Raw genomic sequence first — 20,181 nt, 5'->3', positions numbered from 1 at the left:
TACTGAGCATGACGTTCTATGATATGGAATATCCCTTTGGCTACTTTGGGTCAGCTGTCCTGCCTGTGCTTCCTCCCAGCTTCTTGTGCACCTCCTCGTTGGCAGAGCATGGGAAACTGAAAAGTCCTTGACTTAGAGTAAGTGCTACTTAGCAACAACTACAACATCAGCGTGTTATCAACATTATTCTCACACTAAATCCCAAAACACAGCACTGTACCAGCTACTAGGAAGAAAATTAATTCTATCCCAGCCGAAACCAGGACAGATAACAGAATGATTAAATGAGTTGAAATACATGGCACATGATGCACATTAATGTTATGCTATATTGTTTCAGAAATACTATCCCGTTACAATTATCTGTTTACTAACTGACTCTGCACCTTAGGGGATGCTGGTGAGCAAGCAATAAGGCAGATCCTTGATGAAGCTGGAAAAGCAGGAGAACTGTGTGCAGGCAAAGAACGCAGAGAGATTCTGGGAACTTGCAAGACACTGGGCCAGATGACTGATCAACTGGCTGACCTCCGAGCTAGGTAAATCTATTACTTTTAATGGCAGTTTTCCAGTACTATGAAAACAGTTTTTCTGAACTTACAGTTGTGTCACTTCCTAACCTGTAGGAGAGCAGGCCAGTAGCTGTATTTTGCCTTTTTTACTTCAGTCTCTTTTGATGAGAATAATATGTTTTAATATGTGAAATCTTAATTATATAACATAATGAGCAATATTGCTCAGGTAGATAATTCAGAGTTTGTTTAATGTCAAACATGCAACCTTCCTCCAAATTAGGCAGAAATGAAATTTTAAATTCTACTGTAAGTCTGTCCTCCAAAGAGGATATACGCCAATGACTGTAAGATACATACATGAATATTCAAGTTTTTGGGTGTTTATTGGGGTGTTAGACCACAGGCAGTAGTTGTTGAAGTTGTTTATCAGTCACTGATAAATTCTGCTGAACTTCATGTATGTTTTTTGCATAGAGTCTTATTTAACCAGAGCCCTTTATCAGTTTTCTGCCTCCTCATTAGAAATTGGTTATTCTTTCACAATGGTGTTTTGAATCTAAGGGGTTTTGTTTTTAGGCAGCAGCAGAGTCTCTTTAAATTTACTATGGTTTTTTGATGTTAGGTACTATAGCCTCTTGTTCTTTAGCCAGAAAGTAGGAAGTATGATATTCCTTTGTAAAGGCATAAAGATAATGAGCTAAGAAATAACTATTCCATTTAGTTTGAACACTATAACCCAGCTTCCTTTGAGTATAAGGAATTTTTCAGCTGCTTATCAATGTACTAAATCATTAAGTTAGAGTGCTGTAACATTAGTTTCTTTATTTTGTTGTAACACTCCTCTCCATCCTCCAAAAATACCATACCCAGAAACCCCAGGAAGCTATTAATTATGATCCATTAGGGATACAGGTAATGGTTTTGTGGTACAATATTTTCCCCTAAATGTTAATCCACCTTTCAGATTGTCCAAAAAAGCAATACAAATTAGGAGTTTTTTATTTAAAAAAAAAAAAAGGCAAGCTTTTAGCTAAAATAAGTGCCTTCTCTGACTTAAGGCCCTAGTAAAGTATAGGAAGTGAGCAAATGCAAATTATTTGGAGAATTGTGGTTTGAGTTACCTTAAGAGCAAATTCCCTGCCATCACTTTAAATTCATAGACTTGCCAGGCTCTGGAGTGTTGCAATGATATGTACGCAAGCTTGGAATAGTTCTATAAATTATTTCCATGAAGAGTTGTTAGTTTGCTACATAAAGGCTAAAAAGACCAAAATTTGGAGATACTGGTTATATTGTTATTCAAGTGATGTATATTAGCTATAATGGTGGTAATGAATGAGAAGCTGGTTTTAGTTTATCTTCACTTGGATTTCCAGCTGATTGACCTGAGACAATGTAAGAGCTTCTTTGTACCAGTCTTTGCAGAGGGCCTTAGAAATTAGGCTAAACTCTTACTCTTCTTGTAAAGCAGTGGCTGGTGTCAGCTTTGTGTTGTGTGAAACTTTTCATGGTGGAGGAAGAGACAGGACTGATATACTAACAAATGAGTTAATTTATATGCCAGTTTAATATGTAAATAACTTCAACTATGCCTGTAAGAAATAAGGTATAAAGAAACAAATCTTGAGACTCTGGCCTGACTATGTAAATATAACTTAGCATCTCAGTAGCATGCTTGTCATCCTTCCACTTACTATGGTCTTTTTAAAGTTAGTAGTTTGATAAAGTTAACATGCTCAAAAAGCTTTCCAGTAGTCAGGTTATTTTGGAATGGAGTATGAGATTTCTTATGCAAAACTAACCTTTTCAGGCATATGTATTTGAAGCAATCTTTATAACTAGCTTTTAACTTCTAAACATTTGAACAAACAGTGGTAGTTCTGCAAATTGTTTTCTACAGTCCTGTGAATTTGTATTGCTGGCATCCTTTTCACCATTTTAAGAAGTCTTACCAATATCCCATAACCGTTAATCTACTTTGTCAACATGACTGAGGCAACTGAGACATCTTATTTTCACTTACAGACTTGCTGTCCTCACTTGGGTATGGCGAGACATAACTCCTGCAGGTTCTGACTGACTTACAGCAATCTATAAGTGAGGAGATAACAGGCCTTGCCCTGGGTACTTAATGAACCTGTATCTTCAAATAGCCTTACTTTCTGACACTTTAAAAATGTTCATTCTTCAGAGGATGCTAGATGTCAAATTCTGGAAAGGGGGAAATATGCCCTTAGTTTTAAACTCTTCTTGTTGTGGTATTCCTCCTCAGTTATCTTTTTTTTCCCCAGGGGGGGAAAAAAAATCTGATTACATACTGTATGTCTTGTAATAATTGCTGGGAATGCTCATAAACAGTTTTTGTTGTCTCTTCATTAGAAAAGAGTTTTGCCCAATCCTGAGCTGAATCTGTGATGCTCTCTTTGTCTTGGACAGAGGACAGGGTGCTACACCCATGGCTATGCAGAAAGCACAGCAGGTGTCACAAGGTCTGGATTTGCTCACTGCAAAAGTGGAGAATGCAGCCCGCAAATTGGAGGCCATGACAAACTCTAAGCAGGCAATTGCTAAGAAGATTGATGCTGCTCAGGTACCACTAATGATTTAATAAGTACTTCAGAACATGATGACGTTACTGCTGTTAGAACTGTTATACTGAACTATTGTAGTTGTTTCCAAACACCACACAGTTACTTGTTAGGAAGAACATACAGGGGATAGGTGTTTTTACAAAGAAAAATCTTAAATTCAGTGATTTACAGGGTGCTGGGAGTTTTGGCACAGCTTACGACTTTTTTTTCATGTTTTTTTTTTTTAGCATTGCTAAAAATTTCAAGGTTATGAAATTAAAATGAGGAAACACCATAAATTTTGACATAAACTGGTCTTAAAAAAAGAATAGAAGAGTTGCGAACTGCACAGATTTACCTGCAGGTGAAACCAGAGCCCTTTCCTTGGGCTCTGTTTTGCGAGTGTAGTTCAGGATGTAGAACTTCATATTTGTGACAAAAGCAGAACAATGTTAATGAAACTATTTTTTTTTTTAGTTGATCCTTTGTTTTTGTAACTCTTAGTCTCCCTTAATGGTCAGTCTATTACCCAGTGATGATGGTCATCAAATAATGAACCTTCTATATATACCTTATCTAAATGTGTGTATGTGTCTATAAATATATAGAGAGATATACATTAATATTATATATATCAAACGAAGTGATAATGAGACTTTTTAGGAAGAGATCTGTAAAGGGTGCCACACTGTGCACAAGAGCATCTGTTTTCATTTTTTTTCTGAAAGCCAGATTATGAGTCTCTAAAGCCACCAGTTAAATTTTACTTCTGAAAACATGGTTGGCAAATGTTGGGGAGAGAGAGAATGTAAAATCTTGGGTAGATTTCATGTAGTTTGACATCTTTTTCAAAACAGAAAATGTGCCACACAACAGAACACCTTCGTGGTATCTAATAAATAGAAATTGCTTTTGAAAAGTATTTTCTGTTAAATAAAGTTTTGAAAGCTGTATTGGTATTTCTTTTTGTTTAAATGTCTCTATAGAAATAATATTACTGTTTATCTTCACTCGTACACAACTTCTTTCTATTAAGAACTGGCTTGCAGATCCTAATGGGGGCAGTGAAGGAGAAGAACATATTCGGGGAATTATGGCTGAAGCAAGGAAAGTTGCAGAATTATGTGAGGAGCCTAAAGAAAGAGATGATATCCTTCGTTCCTTGGGGGAAATCTCTGCTTTGACAGCTAAGCTGTCAGATCTACGACGACAGTACGTATTAGTTTTATCACCAATAATTTATTTGAATGACTTTCATTTGCAGTTCAAAGTGCTGAGAAAAATCAGAATATTGATGATTAATTGGAGAATACATTTTCCTCCAAGAGCTAGGAATTGACATCTTATACTTCTGAGTTTCTATCCTGCACTTAGTAAAAATTGAATGTAAAGAACTGTTCAGTTCCTAGGCGGGGAAAAAAACCAACTTTCTATCATCTTTTTGAAAGTTTATAAAATATGGTATCCTTTTTCATGCTTCAACCTAATGATTTCTATCCCAAAGCTCAACTGGCACCATCTTCCTCAAAAAAAAAAAAAAAAAAAGTGTAATTAAAGTTGTATCGCCTAGAAAATATTTTCTTTCTACTGCTTATGGAATATTTGACAGGCAAACCGAAGCCAAAAGTGAGCTCCTTTGTACTGTCAAAGCACTTCAAAGGAACAAGATAATGTGAAAGCTGTAACTGCAAAGTATATAAAAGTTAAGACTTTTGGAAATGGTATTTCTATATCAGTTTTGCAAAGAGGATGCTTGAGAACGGAAGCGGAGAAACAGTTTTTGTATAAACTGTGATCTTCATCTAGGGCAAGTTGTGATGTGGAGATAAATATTTTTCTTTCTTCATTAGACACTTTAAGTTTTTCTTGAGATTTTAGCTGCTGCAGGTCTTAATGTGCCTCCTATTTTCAAGTTTATATATAGCCTTGGATCTGTTGATGCTTACTTTTCTGCTTGTAATGTGTGGCATTATTGCACACACAGTTGCTTGTAAGACAGCCATAAGTATGGGAAATCAAAGTCGTAGATCAGTATTATCAATGACAATACCATGCCTTCCCTCACATCAGTGCTGTGTTGAACATATGTAATATCCAGGCACCAGAGCAGTGTGAGGTGGGGATTTATGGATGATAGATCTGCATTATTTGCTCTGAGACTCAAGTGTCAAATTTAACCTTCCTTAAAAAGATTAAGTACCTTTCATTTCGTTGTGTCTTCCTGCTGAATTTGGGACTAGCTGTAAATGATCTTTATATGACTAAACTTTTTTTTAATCCTTAGTGGGAAAGGTGACTCTCCTGAGGCCCGTGCATTGGCTAAGCAAATAGCCACATCACTTCAGAATTTACAGTCCAAAACAAACAGGGCTGTAGCAAATACTAGGCCAGTTAAAGCAGCTGTCCATTTGGAGGGCAAGATTGAGCAAGCTCAAAGGTGGATAGACAATCCTACAGTTGCTGATCGCGGAGTAGGTAAGTGTTTCTGTGTGCTCTTCCCACCACAGTTTTATGGTTAAATTTGTTAGTAATTTTTGTGACTGAAACTCCTGCTCCTGAGATGCTGAGGAAGCGTGGAATCTCTTCACTGATGTGGAGACCTGCAGTTTGTGGCTGGAGGTTTATAGCCAAGTCCTGGCTGCAACATTATTGAATCAAGCTGGCCCATGATTCTCTTTGTCTTCTGGAAAGAAAAATTTTGGCAAAGAATAGGAGAATGCATGCTGCAGAACAGAAGCTTTAGACTGCTCCTTGCTCTTATTATCATGCAAATATAGTATCTCAAATTTGAATTTATACCTACTGCAGCAAGTTAAGTAATTAAGTCCTTCAGAGAGGAGAAAAACATTCATAAACCTGACCTAAAAATATCACTTCTCTTATGGTTTCTGGTTATCTGAGGAGAATGCTGCTTAAAGAGAAAGGTGATCTGATAATCCAAGCATGCTATCAGTGAGCATATGATTATGGTTCAGGAGTTGCTCTACTGAGAGTTTATTGTAAACCATTTCTGAATCTGTTGTTCAGCTGCGTCTGATGCTATTGCAAGTAGGTAGATGAAGCTTGAAAACTGGATTCAGTAGTTTTTTTCTATAGCAGTTAAGTCTAAGTAGTGCAGTTATGTCTAAGCAGTGCAACTAATAACGACGAGTGGAAACATGCCTTATAAATAGTATTACTGCAAACCTTTAATACGTCTTTCTCACACCTTTCCCTGTCTGTCAAGATAACTTCTGTTGTGTGAATAACCAATGACGGATCCTTAAATTAAAGATTTAGTGATGTTCATAGCTTGGATGCTTGTGAAGTGCAAATTATATGCAGTATTTTAAACAGAATAGTGGAGTTCCATGTTTTGACACTTTCTGATGAGCAAATTGCACACAGAATCAGATGGCCAAGAAGGTGGTAGATAAGTCTTATGAGATGTTTTGGCAGTGGCTGAAAACCTTCCTAATTTTGATGTTTCTCTTGAACATAGTAACCTGTGAGGTGATTGGCTCAAAAAAGCACAAAACAAAAGAAACAAAGGTAACTTAAATCCTCCCTGAAATCTGTAAGTGCCTAGTTAATCATGAGGCTTGCATACATACTGAAAGCTTGCTGAAGGAACTGAAGTTTCTCAACACTGGATATATACTACAGAATTTAATCAATTGCTGGAGTAATATAGATGATAAAAATGTGTGTAGAGATGCGAGATGCAAAATGTGGCGTGTCCCATAACTTTAATGTTTCCAGTTTAATAAAAAAATTCAAGTTGTAACATGATGTCATCATATGATTTTTTTTTCATTTAAATGTCTTTCACTTGCATTGGCACTTGGCAGGGTGCTTATAAGAAAGGTATACTAAGAATATGAATCAGATAGGTGCTCTCTTCAGTCTGTACAGCACTTCTGGTAGAATTTGGCCTGATATTTTCAGTGCTATGATAATGTGAAAATACTTCAGTGTTCTCTGTAGTAGTAATGACCATGTCACAAATAACTCTGTGTTTGCAGTTATCGCAGGGTAGTGCTTCAAGACAAACTAAGTTTTGAAGTAACAAGGCAGAATGTGTATTTTATTTTATAAACACGTGAGCCACTTCAGTAGTGTTAGCTGCTACAAATATTTACATGCAGTCATCTTACGAATTTATCCTAGCTGAGTGATGGCTAAAGTAATTGTAATTGGCAGATACAAACTAGGCAAGATGTATTTGAAATACTTAACTGGTGTGTGAAGTGTACTTGCTTGGCTGCTTTTGACTTACGCAAAGCAACAGTTTAAAACCATCTTGGGACATTCCAACAGCACCAAACTTAGCTACACTAATAAGCTTTCTAAAATTATGATGGTAGTGCTGAGTGATTCCTGAATAGTCAGGTCCTGTGACAACTTCCTTCTAAGTAATTTTGAGCTTGATCATGAACTTGGATTACTTGTCTGTTAGCATTGGCTTAAAATGATTCTTCAGTGGGTCTTTAAAGGACTTAATATATGATGACTTCTTTTAAAAGAAGAATACTATTGTATTATTGAAAGAACGGAGGAGCATATTCTTGTGAAAGAACAGGAAGCTTCTGTAAGTGAATGCAGGAAATCACCCACGCTAAAAATAACTTTTTTTACAGAAAAAGTTTTGATGCACTGTGGAGGCTTTGTAAAGTGTGGGTTCTGCCCTCCCCCCATCCTGGCCACTTGACACTTACCCATGATTTCTGGAATCCTAGGAGAGGATGTTCTGTGTTTTCATTTATGCTTTTTACTTGGCTTTTCTCCCCTTCTTCCTGCTCATCTTCTAATGGCTTGTAATGATGTGGAGATGCATTGCAGTACTTGGAATTTGCGAGTCCTTTCTATTGAAGTCAACAGATTAGTTATGTAGGCATACCTGAGAGCTGTAATGGTTAATCTGTCAGACCACCCTAGTTAAAAAGGATGCATCTCTAGCCAGAGCTCTTGCAAAAAGTAATTGCAAAAAGAAACTGGTGAGAGTTGAATTCCAGTATGGGTTTGAACTGCAATTGCTCAATGATAAACTGCAGAAGATCCTTTCACTACCTAGAAAGGTGTTCTTAAAAACCCAAGAATTCTGAAGTGTCACTTATTTCATGGTGCATCTGATTTATGCTTTCAGTTTTTTCTTCCGCTGTATGTTAATGCAACATGACTACTTCCACTGTAGGCCAGGCAGCAATTCGGGGTCTGGTTGCAGAAGGTCGTCGTTTAGCCAATGTTATGATGGGACCTTATCGTCAAGACCTGCTTGCCAAATGTGACCGTGTAGACCAACTGGCTGCTCAGCTAGCTGATCTCGCCGCAAGAGGGGAGGGAGAATCTCCTCAGGCCAGGGCAATTGCTGCTCAGCTTCAGGACTCACTGAAGGTAAAAATCTGCTCTTGTGTGGTGAAACACATGATATGCTGAAGCATTTGCACTCCTCTGATAAAGTGCTTGTGTGTGGGAGGCATCAATAAAAATAAAAGTGCAGCAAAAACCCTCTTGGTTTAGCTGAGATGCTTAAAGCGAACTTTCTATAAAGGCCTTGATATCATGCTGTAGGGATTAGTTTCAAATGACAATTTAGAAGTAAAATGAAAGTCTTATTTTAAAAGAAAATAGTATGCTAGCATTGCAAATTTGAGGGGCAAGGTCTCAAATCATACTGTTCATAGCTTCTGATGCTGCTTCAAGGAGTGATATGTAAGCTTCTTATATTTCAAATTATGTAAAAAGTGGTTCATTGATTGTGCCTTTAAGATCATTTTATCTTAATGGCTGCCATTGTAATAGGGTTTTTTGGGGGTGTGTGGTTTTTTTTTTTGCAAGAAGAGGTTTTGTGGGATTTGAATACCTACAAACTTAATATTCCTGTATCATACGCTAATAATTTTCCTTTTTTCTTTAAGGATCTTAAAACACGGATGCAAGAGGCAATGACCCAGGAGGTTTCTGATGTTTTTAGTGACACCACAACTCCTATTAAATTGTTAGCAGTAGCAGCCACTGCCCCCTCTGATGCTCCCAATAGAGATGAGGCAAGTATACCCAGGTGGTCTTTTTCCCATGTGAAGCTTCAGTTACTGTTTCATTTACCTGAATTGGTATTTTGAAAAATGAATTGGTATTTTTTCCTCAATCTTGTGATACGTGCTTATTAATTCTGACAGCGTAATGATTGCCATGCAAATCTCTCTGGACTCTTGGAGATTGCAAATTGTGCTGTATATCCCTGAAAACTGTATTGTCCCTGACTTCAATCAATGGCAAAGACTTCTCCCTGTGATGTTTGTACCGTGTTGTCTTCAGCATGCTACAAATTCTTGTGCAAAGATCACTGACACACTAGTTAGTGGATTGTATATCTCTACATCATATAAGCTGATCAAAGTAGTCAAATTCATGCGAAGATTGATCAACAGATCTAACCTCTTCTCTTGCTGGATAATGTTTCCTGTACTTCAAAGCTAATGGCTGCATATGAAGTATTTAAAACTTTGTGTCTAGCAGCTCTGTTTGGCTAGTTGATTTGAACATGATCAAAATGATTCCCAAGGCCTTGGGGAATTTAGTTTTATGACAGGGTAGCTTTTTGTCAAAGTATTCCATGCCTTGAATAAACAAGGATGGTGGAAGGAGGGAATTTTTTTCCAATGAGAACCTTCAATTTTTAGGGTAAAATCCCATATTTATTTTCCAAATATAGTTACTTTTGGATTATGGGTTTGAAGATTAACCTTAATGAGCTAAGATAGTTTTAACACAGTATTTGTTACAGCAGCAGTCATCAGAAATTAGTGTAATTAATACCTAAAGCTATAAAGTATGGTAGTATTCTTTGTTGCCTAAATGAGTTAGTAAAGAAGGAAGTCCAGTAATGTAAATATTAAAAAAATAAAACAGCTTCAAAGCTTTTGTGTCCTTTTGCAACCTCTCGGGAGATCAATTAAGTCTGGATGTTACGAAGGTGTTTCTGGTATTTGACACTTCGAAGAAATTGTGTGTTCTATTAGAGAAGTTAGGCTTTATTAATGGTTTTTCTCTTCTGACAACTAGGTGTTTGATGAAAGAGCAGCAAACTTTGAAAACCATGCTGCTAGACTGGGAGCTACAGCAGAAAAAGCAGCCGCAGTTGGAACTGCAAATAAAACTACTGTGGAGGGCATTCAGGCAACGGTGAAATCAGCAAGGGAACTTACCCCACAGGTTTGCTTCCTTAGGCTTGAAGGGCTATTAAAAGGGCTGGGGGTGACCTCTGTGGAATTTTCTTTATGCTTCTCTTCTCAGAGAAAGATGTTAATACCAGCAAGGAACATAGTGCTGACACTCTTTTAAGGGGAAGAGCAAATATTTGGGTATATGATACCAAGTTGAACAAACTAATTACATGTCTTACTTTTCAACTTTTGGACGGAAGTGTAGTGACTTATCCTTGAAGCAAAAGTACTTTGAAGCTTAGTAAAATATGTGAGTGCAAAAAATGCTCTTTAATGAATTTTTTCCAGATTAAACCTTAATCTATTTTGGTAGCTTGGTAAGGATTGTACTTTAGTACTTTCAAGAAGTGTTTTTAAGACATATTAGCATGCAATTGAAGTTCCAGGAAAAAAAGTATTTGTGTTGATGAATTCCAGAAGCATTATAAATCTTCAAGCAGCTAGATATTGAACTAGAATTAATGAACTAGTGTTCCAAATGAGGCGCTCCACATCCAGTCCTGAAAAAACAAATGCATTTTCAAGAATACGTGTGGTGGTGCTATATACTGATACTTTAGTAATTAAAAATGTTTTCAATTGGCAGGTAGTATCAGCTGCTCGTATACTCCTGAGAAATCCTGGAAATCAAGCTGCTTATGAACATTTTGAGACTATGAAAAACCAATGGATTGATAATATAGAAAAAATGACAGGTACATTAGGATTTTTTTTTTTGTTGAAGATTATACTTGGGACTAACTAGCTGGTATAGATTTTTTCCCCATTCTGTTTGGATTGATGAAACGTGTAAGAGTAATGACTGATTAAAAATAAAGAGAAGTGGGAATGTGCTCTCTGACTGCAGAAATATGTATATGTTACAGCATAAACAATATAGCCTGCTTCATATGTGTTAATTTTGAGCTGCAGGGGAGCAAATTTGGCTTTAGTTCTTCTATGGGCAAAACAGAATACCATTACTTTTTTGCGATTGCTATTCTAGCGGTATATCACTGTAGTAATTTGAGATCTTTTTTCTGCATAATCTTGGCATGTTGAATGAGGACAGATAATTAAGTGGAGGTAAGAAAACGTGTTCAAAATGATGTAACAGCTTGATGAAAGCAGTGAATAAAACAAAGCTACTGATCTACTGAATCTTGCTGAGACACTTAAATGTTTCATACCTTCCAAAGTGCAGATCCTTTGCACTCATCTGCTAATATCCTGACTGTGTACTACCTCATTCTCCATCCCCATAATTAAATTGTGGACATTTTAAATCTTACTGACTTGTCATTATGTATCACCCTGAAGTAAAAGCACAGCCAGACAGATATTTCCTTTTGAATGAATGGGAGAGGTACAAAAGTAGCTCTTCAGTACTTCTTCATGCTTCAGGAAACTCAGTGGGTCAAAGGAATCTCTGCAGCATATACTGTCTAAGCCAGTTCTTGACTCAAGCAACATTCCACGGTAGATGAGTAAGAGCTTGGGATGTCATTAGTGGGAGCAAGCTTGACCATGGTTGCTGTGATAGAGGTATCACATAGTCTGAAGTAAAATTGCAGTAATACGTTTAGTCTGATTTCAGTGCCCACTTCTGCCCCTCCCCACCCCTCAGTTCGGAAATATTTACTTTTCTGGTTGTGAACATTCTCTGGAATACTAAATATTTCTTTCCACAGAGGAAACTAGAATGTTAATGCGTTTAACTTTTATTCTAGGGTTGGTGGATGAAGCCATTGATACTAAATCTCTGTTGGATGCATCTGAAGAGGCTATTAAGAAAGATCTTGATAAATGTAAAGTTGCAATGGCCAACATTCAACCTCAGATGCTGGTAGCTGGTGCCACCAGTATTGCTAGACGAGCAAACCGCATCCTCCTGGTAGCAAAACGTGAGGTTGAAAATTCAGAAGACCCAAAATTGCGGGAGGCTGTTAAAGCAGCCTCTGATGAACTAAGCAAAACTATATCACCAATGGTAATGGATGCTAAAGCTGTGGCAGGAAACATTTCTGATCCTGGTAAGGACTCAAGTCAGCTGATTTCAAATGTATTTTTTGACTGGCTGAGTATGATGTGAAGTAGTGCTCATTTTGTGTTGTACCAGCTGTGTATCCCCTTTTATGCTAATTTTGAGTACACAGAAATCCCAGAATGGTCAAGGTCACAGCACTAACTGCTGAATCCTGCTCTTTTAAAATGCAGTCAAAGACCTTTGGCATATTCAAGAGAAAAGGATTCAGCATTCTAGTTTGTTATGTGATTTCATAATCTTTATTAGAAGTACTTGTTACTAGTTGTCAGTACTACTACTTTATATAAGAAAATATTACATAATTTTTTTTTATTCTAAAAGTTGTTTTGGGAATTACTTTGGCTATTGATAGTGAGTATTACTCAACTTAGGCTTTATTTTATGCATGTTGCATGTGACATTGACATTTCAAACATGTAAATCCACTGTAAACAATTTGGTAGTTTTTAAACATCTTTTTTCCCCTGATATAAGTGTACTTGGCACAGTACCTTAGAGAAGTAATTTTTTGGGGTAGTGTTATAGTTAGGAATATTGCAGAATGCTATTAAACTGGTAACGGGACTTTTTTTCAGGTTTGCAGAAGAGTTTCTTGGATTCTGGATACAGAATTCTGGGAGCTGTGGCCAAAGTCAGAGAAGCATTCCAGCCTCAGGAGCCAGATTTTCCCCCTCCTCCTCCTGACCTTGAGCAGCTTCATGTAAGTGCAGCATAGTTTGTAATACAATACACAGTTGTCACTGGCAACGTGTGGACTGCACACTGAAATTTTCTTGAGTGTGCTTTTATTCCTTAGAAATAAATTGCATTGTCTGGCCAGCCATTCATACAAGTAGCCTTAAGTCTAAAAAATACCGATCTGGCTTTCAAAAGAAGAGATTAAAACATGGTATTTCCTTTAACAGGGTGCACTTGAAAAATGGCATGAGCTTATGCAATCATGTCTTGCCATGACACCATCCATTAATCAGTCTGTGTTCAAATAAGATTTTTGCCTTTCTTAGCTGACTGATGAGCTTGCTCCTCCAAAACCACCACTCCCAGAAGGTGAGGTTCCTCCGCCCAGACCACCACCACCTGAAGAAAAGGATGAAGAGTTCCCAGAGCAGAAAGCAGGAGAAGCTATCAATCAGCCCATGATGATGGCTGCTAGGCAGTTGCATGATGAAGCCCGGAAATGGTCTAGCAAGGTAAGAAGTTGTGTGTCTTGTTCTAAAAGGAATTTTGTTCTTTTTTTTTCTTTCCTCTTAGGATCAGTGTGTTTGGTCCAAAGCCAGTTGTCTCAATGATAAAGTCTTTTATAGACCAAATAGTGAAAACACTGCTGTAGGAGGAATTAGAAACCCTTTCAAGTTCCGAGTGAACTAGAGTCAACTGTTCTAATACTCAGAATTGCTAGAATGCGTTATTAACATACCTCTGTGAGCACAAATATGCCTTGTATGCTAAGCTGTTTGTGATACTTGATGCTAGTGTCGCCTAGAGAGCCACTAATACCTATGCCTTTCTAGGCTAACAAGCCGATTCCTATATTTAAGTGACTTTGAAAAGTCTGTATGTATGTTGCAGATGCCAGCTGCAGAAATCATGAGCTGGTTTGTCTTAATTCTGGAAGGAGCTACATGTTACTCTCCGGTTAATCTGGTGCATTTATGATTTGGAAAAGTGACCATATATAGATGGCTTGGTCTCATTCTTTTTTGTAGTGAGTCACACTTGCTATCAAGGCCAAAATCCATTGTTTCCTTATGATTTCAGTGCTATGACAAAGCAGGGTGAACTCATCAGTCTTATAAATACTAATATAATGTTTTTGCTTTCCCCCTTTTTTCCCCTCAAAGAGCTACATTTTCCCTTTGCAGCAACTGAGTAAGAACTTCTGAAATTTAGACTTCTGCAGGTATAAATTAAAGATCAGAATTCGGCTTTTAAAATCTCCACTTTTTTTTTCTCTACCAAATTAGATGGTGAACAAGAAGACCAACTAGAATAGCTTACCGAATTAACATCAGTGCTTTCTGCTTAAGGAACATCTGTTTTGGAAGCACAGATGAAATACAAAAGTCCTGCAAATCTGTTTGAGTGCCTCTTCCGTAAAATGAAAAGCTCTATTCTCCCCATACTTCTGGATATACCAAATACATGTTTATATTAATAAAGAGATAGTAATGGAAGGTATTAGTCATCTCAGAAGGTAGTTTTGAGGCCGAAAGCCTTAATTGCAGCTTCCTAAAAGTGTTTTGATGTTTGAATCCCCAAATGGGTAACTTAGCAATACACAGGAGGTAATAAAATGCTTTTACTATATACATACTAAATTACCCATATATACTATATACATTCTAATTAAATAGTGCGACTGTTAAAATATTTATTTCTTAAAGCCAAGCAGCAGACCTTAAAACTCCTTGCTGATTGTGAAAGAGCTCTAAGCTTAGTGTCTTTAGATTACAAAACACTATTTTCATTGCTGTTTCTTTGAGACCAACAAACCAGTAAGTTTAACCTAGCATTTGTCCTTCTAATTCTTTTTTAGCAGTCCCATTTTAGCAATGAGTACAGTTATTCTGACAGTATGCTTTGGGAGAATAAGTTTTTAAAACATTTTTGTAGTCTCTGAAGTCACTTACTGAGTCGAAGAGGCGTTGATGGAGAGCGCTACTGAGGAATATGAGTTAGACTTTGGAACACAAAAATAATAAGGTCTTGCTCATACTGTTGTCTGAAAAGTGGATTCATGCCCAGTCACTTTTCTGAAGAATACTAAACCACAACAGGCTGTGTATCAACTGTCTTCTGCTTTTTTTGCCCAATTACATTAGTCTACTGGTATTTTACCATGTGTTACATTTGGGGGGGGCGTGAACAAGTACATTGTCTTTAAACATTTTTGATAACATTCTTCGTTCTTGTAAGATTTAAAATTGATGTTTTATTTTTCCTTCTTTACAAGAACTCCTCTTCACTGAGTGGATTCTGGGATTTTTTGTATTCTGTTTTTCTCATGGAGCACAAACCGAACACTGTCTATTGCTTTAGCTTTCCCTGCCTTTCTCCCTCATTTGGATAAATCAGAGAATGAACGATATTTGGAAACTTTTCATTAGATTAAGACTTAAATAGGAGTTGTCTTTGAAGATGAGTTGATTTGGCACTACATAAAAGTTACAACTTCTTCCAAAACTTTGGTGTGTTTTCATTGGTGTAGATGTTTTTTCTATCAAGGCCATATCTTAAATAAAACACACTTGAAAATGCACAGTTTTTGGTAAGGGTAGTTTAACTTTTGTCATACTTGGCTTTAGTCAAAGAAACACAGTAAACTAGTAGAATATTGAAATGCTGCTGTATTATAAATGCCTGTACTGTCATACCACTTACCTCTTCCTTGTGATCTACCCTAACACAATATATTTGCTTGAATCCTCTTTCTTTTTTTTTTTTTCTGAAGGTAATGGATACAACATATTGTGGCAAAACAGTATCATATGCTTCATAATCCCCTTATTCTATTAATTCTGTTTCAGTCTTTTTTTAAGAACTGTAATATTCACAGCATTCATAACATTCAGTATCACCTCCTTTTCTTATAACGCAGTTTTGTTGTTCTTCATGTTGTCTGTGGTACTTCAACACTCACTTCTACAGTGTCTCCCATTCCACTTTTTTTTTAACTCTACAGCAAGCAGTGTAAGTGGTTTTTCTGTGATCCTGCTGCTATCTCTTCTTATCACACATGCGAATAGGCTTCCATACAGAAGTTTCTGTTTGCACAAATACCACAGTCCTCAGCTGCTGTGCCTGCTTCTATGCAGTCAAAACGGCTTTCATTGAAACAGAAAATCTGTTCATTTCACAGTTGTCTTGCCAGAAAAATGTTGTTCTGCACGTCAGCCTCTGTCTGTACAACCTGTATATTCAGATGAAAATTGTTGCTGCATCTTTGAATTGTAACTTCTTAATATTTTTGGTAACTTTGGTTCACAGGTGAAATGTTTGTTTCCTTCTGCTAATCTTGTATTCCTTCCCCTCCTCCCTCTGACCTGATGCTAGAGCTGTCTTGTCAGATCCTGAGAGACCAAGAGGATGTTTTGGTCACTAAAACGGCTCAGTTCATGCTCTTCTACCAAATTCTGCTTCTTGTACTAACTGTCCCCTGTTTCTCCACCCTTGCTGCCACCTGCAAAGCCTGATGGGACTGTGATTAATGAAGCGGCTGAGGCTGGTGTAGATATAGATGAGGAGGATGATGCAGATGTTGAATTCACTCTCCCCTCTGACATTGAAGATGATTACGAGCCTGAGCTGCTGTTAATGCCAAGCAATCAGCCCGTTAACCAGCCCATTCTGGCTGCTGCTCAGTCTCTACATCGGGAAGCAACCAAGTGGTCTAGTAAGGTACTCCTGAGTCTCCCCGGGGACTGATCCGTGTGCATCCAGCCATTTGGAACGCTGACACATTTGCATCACTCTTGATCCCTGCTGGGCCCCACCGTTCTGAATGAATAAGCGTGCCTGCACTTCATTTTAAGGACTGAGAGTGGCTTCACAAGTTTGCTAGATCTGTTTGTCAGTGCTGGATTGAAGCTTGATTTGGGTCACTTGATTAATATTCAAAGGCTTCCTCTCCCTTTGCATCTGCCTGTTCTTCTTTGTTATGGCAGTTTTCAAATTGTAATAGGGGTTGCCTTCCCTCCCCCTCTGTTCTCTTTTCCATTCATTTGGGCTACCTGGGAAGCCATGGTTAATGGTTTCTTAATGACTTCCAGATACGACAGAATATACAGCATTCAAGAAGTCATTTAACGTGTCTATTGTGCTTTGCCTCCATTGATGCCGTCAATTAAAATACCTTCCAACAAGGAATGGCTTTGTTATGGCAGTGTTTATCGAAGAGGACTGACTGTCTGCTGGCTTGGACCTGGCTGTGTTGCAAATGCTGGTCTTGAGAGAATTCTTTTTATAAAGAAGCTGCACTGAATGCTGTTAGCTGCTGAATTGAGATGTGTTTACATGAAACCAGTGGGAAACCTAACATGAGGTTCATACATTCACAAGTAGCCTGTCTCTTCTGTCTAAGCACAAATGTTTGCAAGACTAGTCACTTTTTATAGCATGCTGCAAAAAATAAGGTTGGTGTCCCATAACAAACAAAGGCTAGGGGGGGTTGTGTATGTATACCTATGTGTGTGTGTATATTTACATAGATATACTAAATTATTTTAATAAAAAGGGCTTTAAAAATGTTCTTGTCCTTTTCAGATTCTGATGCTTGGATAACTTGTTAGAAGGCTTCGTAAATGACACTGGTCCTAATTTCTTGATCCTCCTACGTGAAAATGTGGAAAAGCTTTGTGTTCTGTCATTTGCATACTAACTGGTTATACTAGCAAACTGTTTAGCTATTAGGTCATGGTAATGAGTAGTTCGGTTTTTTGCCACCTGTATGTGTAAAACATCTGGGATATCTTCTTGAATTTGCTAGTAGTGAGTCATGGAAGTATGTGCACAGGGGCAGAGAATACATTGGCAAAGTTGGGTTCTCGCCGTGTACTCTTTGCTCCAAACTTCATCATTCATTAAGTGTGGAATTATACCGAGGAAAAAGTGTGCTAATACTTAAACTCACTCTGCTAATACTTCATTCACACAGAAGGAATGCTTCCTGGCACCAAATAGATCACTTTTGTCTAACAACTTTCTACAAAGGTGAATTTAAGTACACTAACAGACTAATAACAATTGATCATCTAGGTCTGCTTTTTCTTGCACTGGGTTTCTCTCTGGAACAGTGTATAAGAAATGGTTTTGCCTTGGTCATACTTAATTCCCATGTTTCAAATATTTCTCAGAAGTATTTCTGTGACTGCAATTTTGATGTACAAGAAATCTGGATTTTAACATAAGAAATATCACTAGATTATTTTAATGTAAGAAATATCACTAGAACTATCACGTTCTTCTCTCCTGGAAGCTTTATTTTAAAGGGGGAGATTTTGTCAAAAAGGAAGATTTATTTTCAAGGAATACCTTAAAAAAAAAAAAAAGTAATAGTTGCCTCTCACTTCCACATTACCTGTGACAAAAGTTTTGTATGTTACAGATTCTGTTCCATTTATCCTTGAGCATTATAGCAGCCTAGCTGAGGCTTTAACAACTTCAGTTTCAGATGCCACTGAAAATTTTATGCTCAACTGTTATGACTACACTATTTCACTTAATTAGTGCTATTTGGTTTAACAAGCTATTTAGCACACTTTTTCTAATTTACAAGAAGCCTTTTTTTGGGAAATCTGGAATTTCAAATGCTAATAACGTGCTTTATCTTAAAACCTAGGCAGCAGAGCAGTAACTCTCATTCCATGGACAAACTAACATTTTTCTTTACCAGTTCTTTTCCAGTCTTGAAGCGAACTTTTTTCCTGAGTGTTAGGAAGAAAAATGTCAGAAACATAATTAGTACAGATCTTCCCTGTTCCTTGAAGAAACCTCTTCTCTGTTCACAAGTGGTTCTTCCATCCTTAACTTCTTGAAAGGGTTGCTGCCAAAATGTAGACTGCCATGCAGTTGTGACTTCTGTGGAGCTTCTGTCCTGGCATGAGCACTAACTCGTGTTGTTCTCTTCAGGGTAATGACATCATTGCTGCTGCCAAACGAATGGCGCTGCTAATGGCAGAGATGTCGCGCCTGGTGAGAGGAGGTAGTGGAAACAAGCGTGCCCTTATTCAGTGTGCAAAGGATATTGCTAAGGCATCAGATGAAGTCACTCGATTAGCCAAAGAGGTGGCAAAGCAGTGCACTGACAAGCGCATTAGAACAAATCTCTTGCAGGTAATGAGTTAACTTGTAAATGCCTCGAACACTTTTTTTCTCTGTTCCTCTCTTAGTGTGAGTGAGCACAGGAGTTGTGGCAGTAAATCATGTGTATCTTCCCTTGGCTTGAAAAGTTTTCTCAAGTTCTACGTCTGTTTTTAGATCCCATGGCCATATATATTCTGTAAAGTCAGGATTTGTTTACAGGTGAGTGGAAGATGCTAGTGTCCAAAGAGTCTTTGAAAAATACTGTGCTATGAACACTGGTCTTGTTCTAAGCCTGTGTTGCTTTTTATCTACTCATTCCTCTGTATCAAAGAATAGTAGCAGAAATACAACATTCCTTAGTTTTTCAGTCTCAGCCAAATACACATCCTCCCATTCCTCACCAGCAGACCCTTAAGGAATATCTGGAGGAAAGGAAAAATGTTGGCTCCTTCTCAAAAATTCCCAAAGCAAATAAACTAAGATTCAAGTATCCTACCAATATTTGTTAGAAAGTCTTGAAGGTTATAAGATCCCCTCTATGCTTATTCCTTATCTAATAGTAAAACAAAATCAAAAAGTTTATCTGAAAAAACAATAAATAATGTATCGATGCCGTTTATAATGTGAAGTGTTTTTTATCCCCATTCCTTAGGTCTGTGAGCGAATCCCAACCATCAGTACACAACTGAAAATTCTCTCTACCGTCAAAGCTACTATGCTGGGCAGAACTAATATCAGTGATGAAGAGTCGGAACAGGTAAGAGGTGTAAAAATTGACGTTAGTGTGGAATTGTTGATCAGTTTTACGGGGAAAAACATGTGACATGTAATATCAAATGTGTTCTGGGAACTCGGTGTTTGGAAGCTTACCTCAGCTGTTTAGTGAAGATAATGTTAGTATAGCACCTAGGTTTTTGGCTCAAAAGCTACAGTTTAATAGAGGAACATCAATCCTTCCCAAGCCAAAAAGCTACCCTGGCTCGAATTTTTAAATGAACAAGTTGTTCAACTCCTTGATTTAGCAGTAAGAAGCAAGCTAACAAAAGAACTTGCTTCTACAAATA

The 20,181-nt window shown here is 37.5% G+C and overlaps 1 protein-coding gene across 1 annotated transcript in view; it reads left to right on the top strand.

Moving 5' to 3' along the window:
- Positions 1-381: 381 nt before the first annotated feature.
- The window catches only part of VCL (vinculin), a gene marked incomplete at its 5' end in the record, with an annotated part of 20,939 nt that continues 1,139 nt past the window's right edge, over positions 382-20,181 (top strand). The window contains 13 exons of the mRNA XM_009698998.1: positions 382-539; positions 2,952-3,105; positions 4,122-4,297; positions 5,370-5,560; positions 8,259-8,458; positions 8,983-9,111; positions 10,130-10,279; positions 10,877-10,985; positions 12,000-12,302; positions 12,892-13,016; positions 13,321-13,506; positions 18,944-19,147; positions 19,770-19,874. Coding sequence (XP_009697300.1) covers positions 382-539; positions 2,952-3,105; positions 4,122-4,297; positions 5,370-5,560; positions 8,259-8,458; positions 8,983-9,111; positions 10,130-10,279; positions 10,877-10,985; positions 12,000-12,302; positions 12,892-13,016; positions 13,321-13,506; positions 18,944-19,147; positions 19,770-19,874 — 2,190 coding nt within the window. The remainder of the gene's footprint in view (positions 540-2,951; positions 3,106-4,121; positions 4,298-5,369; positions 5,561-8,258; positions 8,459-8,982; positions 9,112-10,129; positions 10,280-10,876; positions 10,986-11,999; positions 12,303-12,891; positions 13,017-13,320; positions 13,507-18,943; positions 19,148-19,769; positions 19,875-20,181) is intronic.

Source organism: Cariama cristata, unplaced genomic scaffold, assembly GCF_000690535.1.
Source record: "Cariama cristata isolate BGI_N322 unplaced genomic scaffold, ASM69053v1 scaffold7034, whole genome shotgun sequence".
NCBI lineage: Eukaryota > Metazoa > Chordata > Aves > Cariamiformes > Cariamidae > Cariama > Cariama cristata.
The sequence above is the reverse complement of the archived record's forward strand: the minus strand, read 5'-3'. Positions and strand labels throughout refer to the sequence as shown.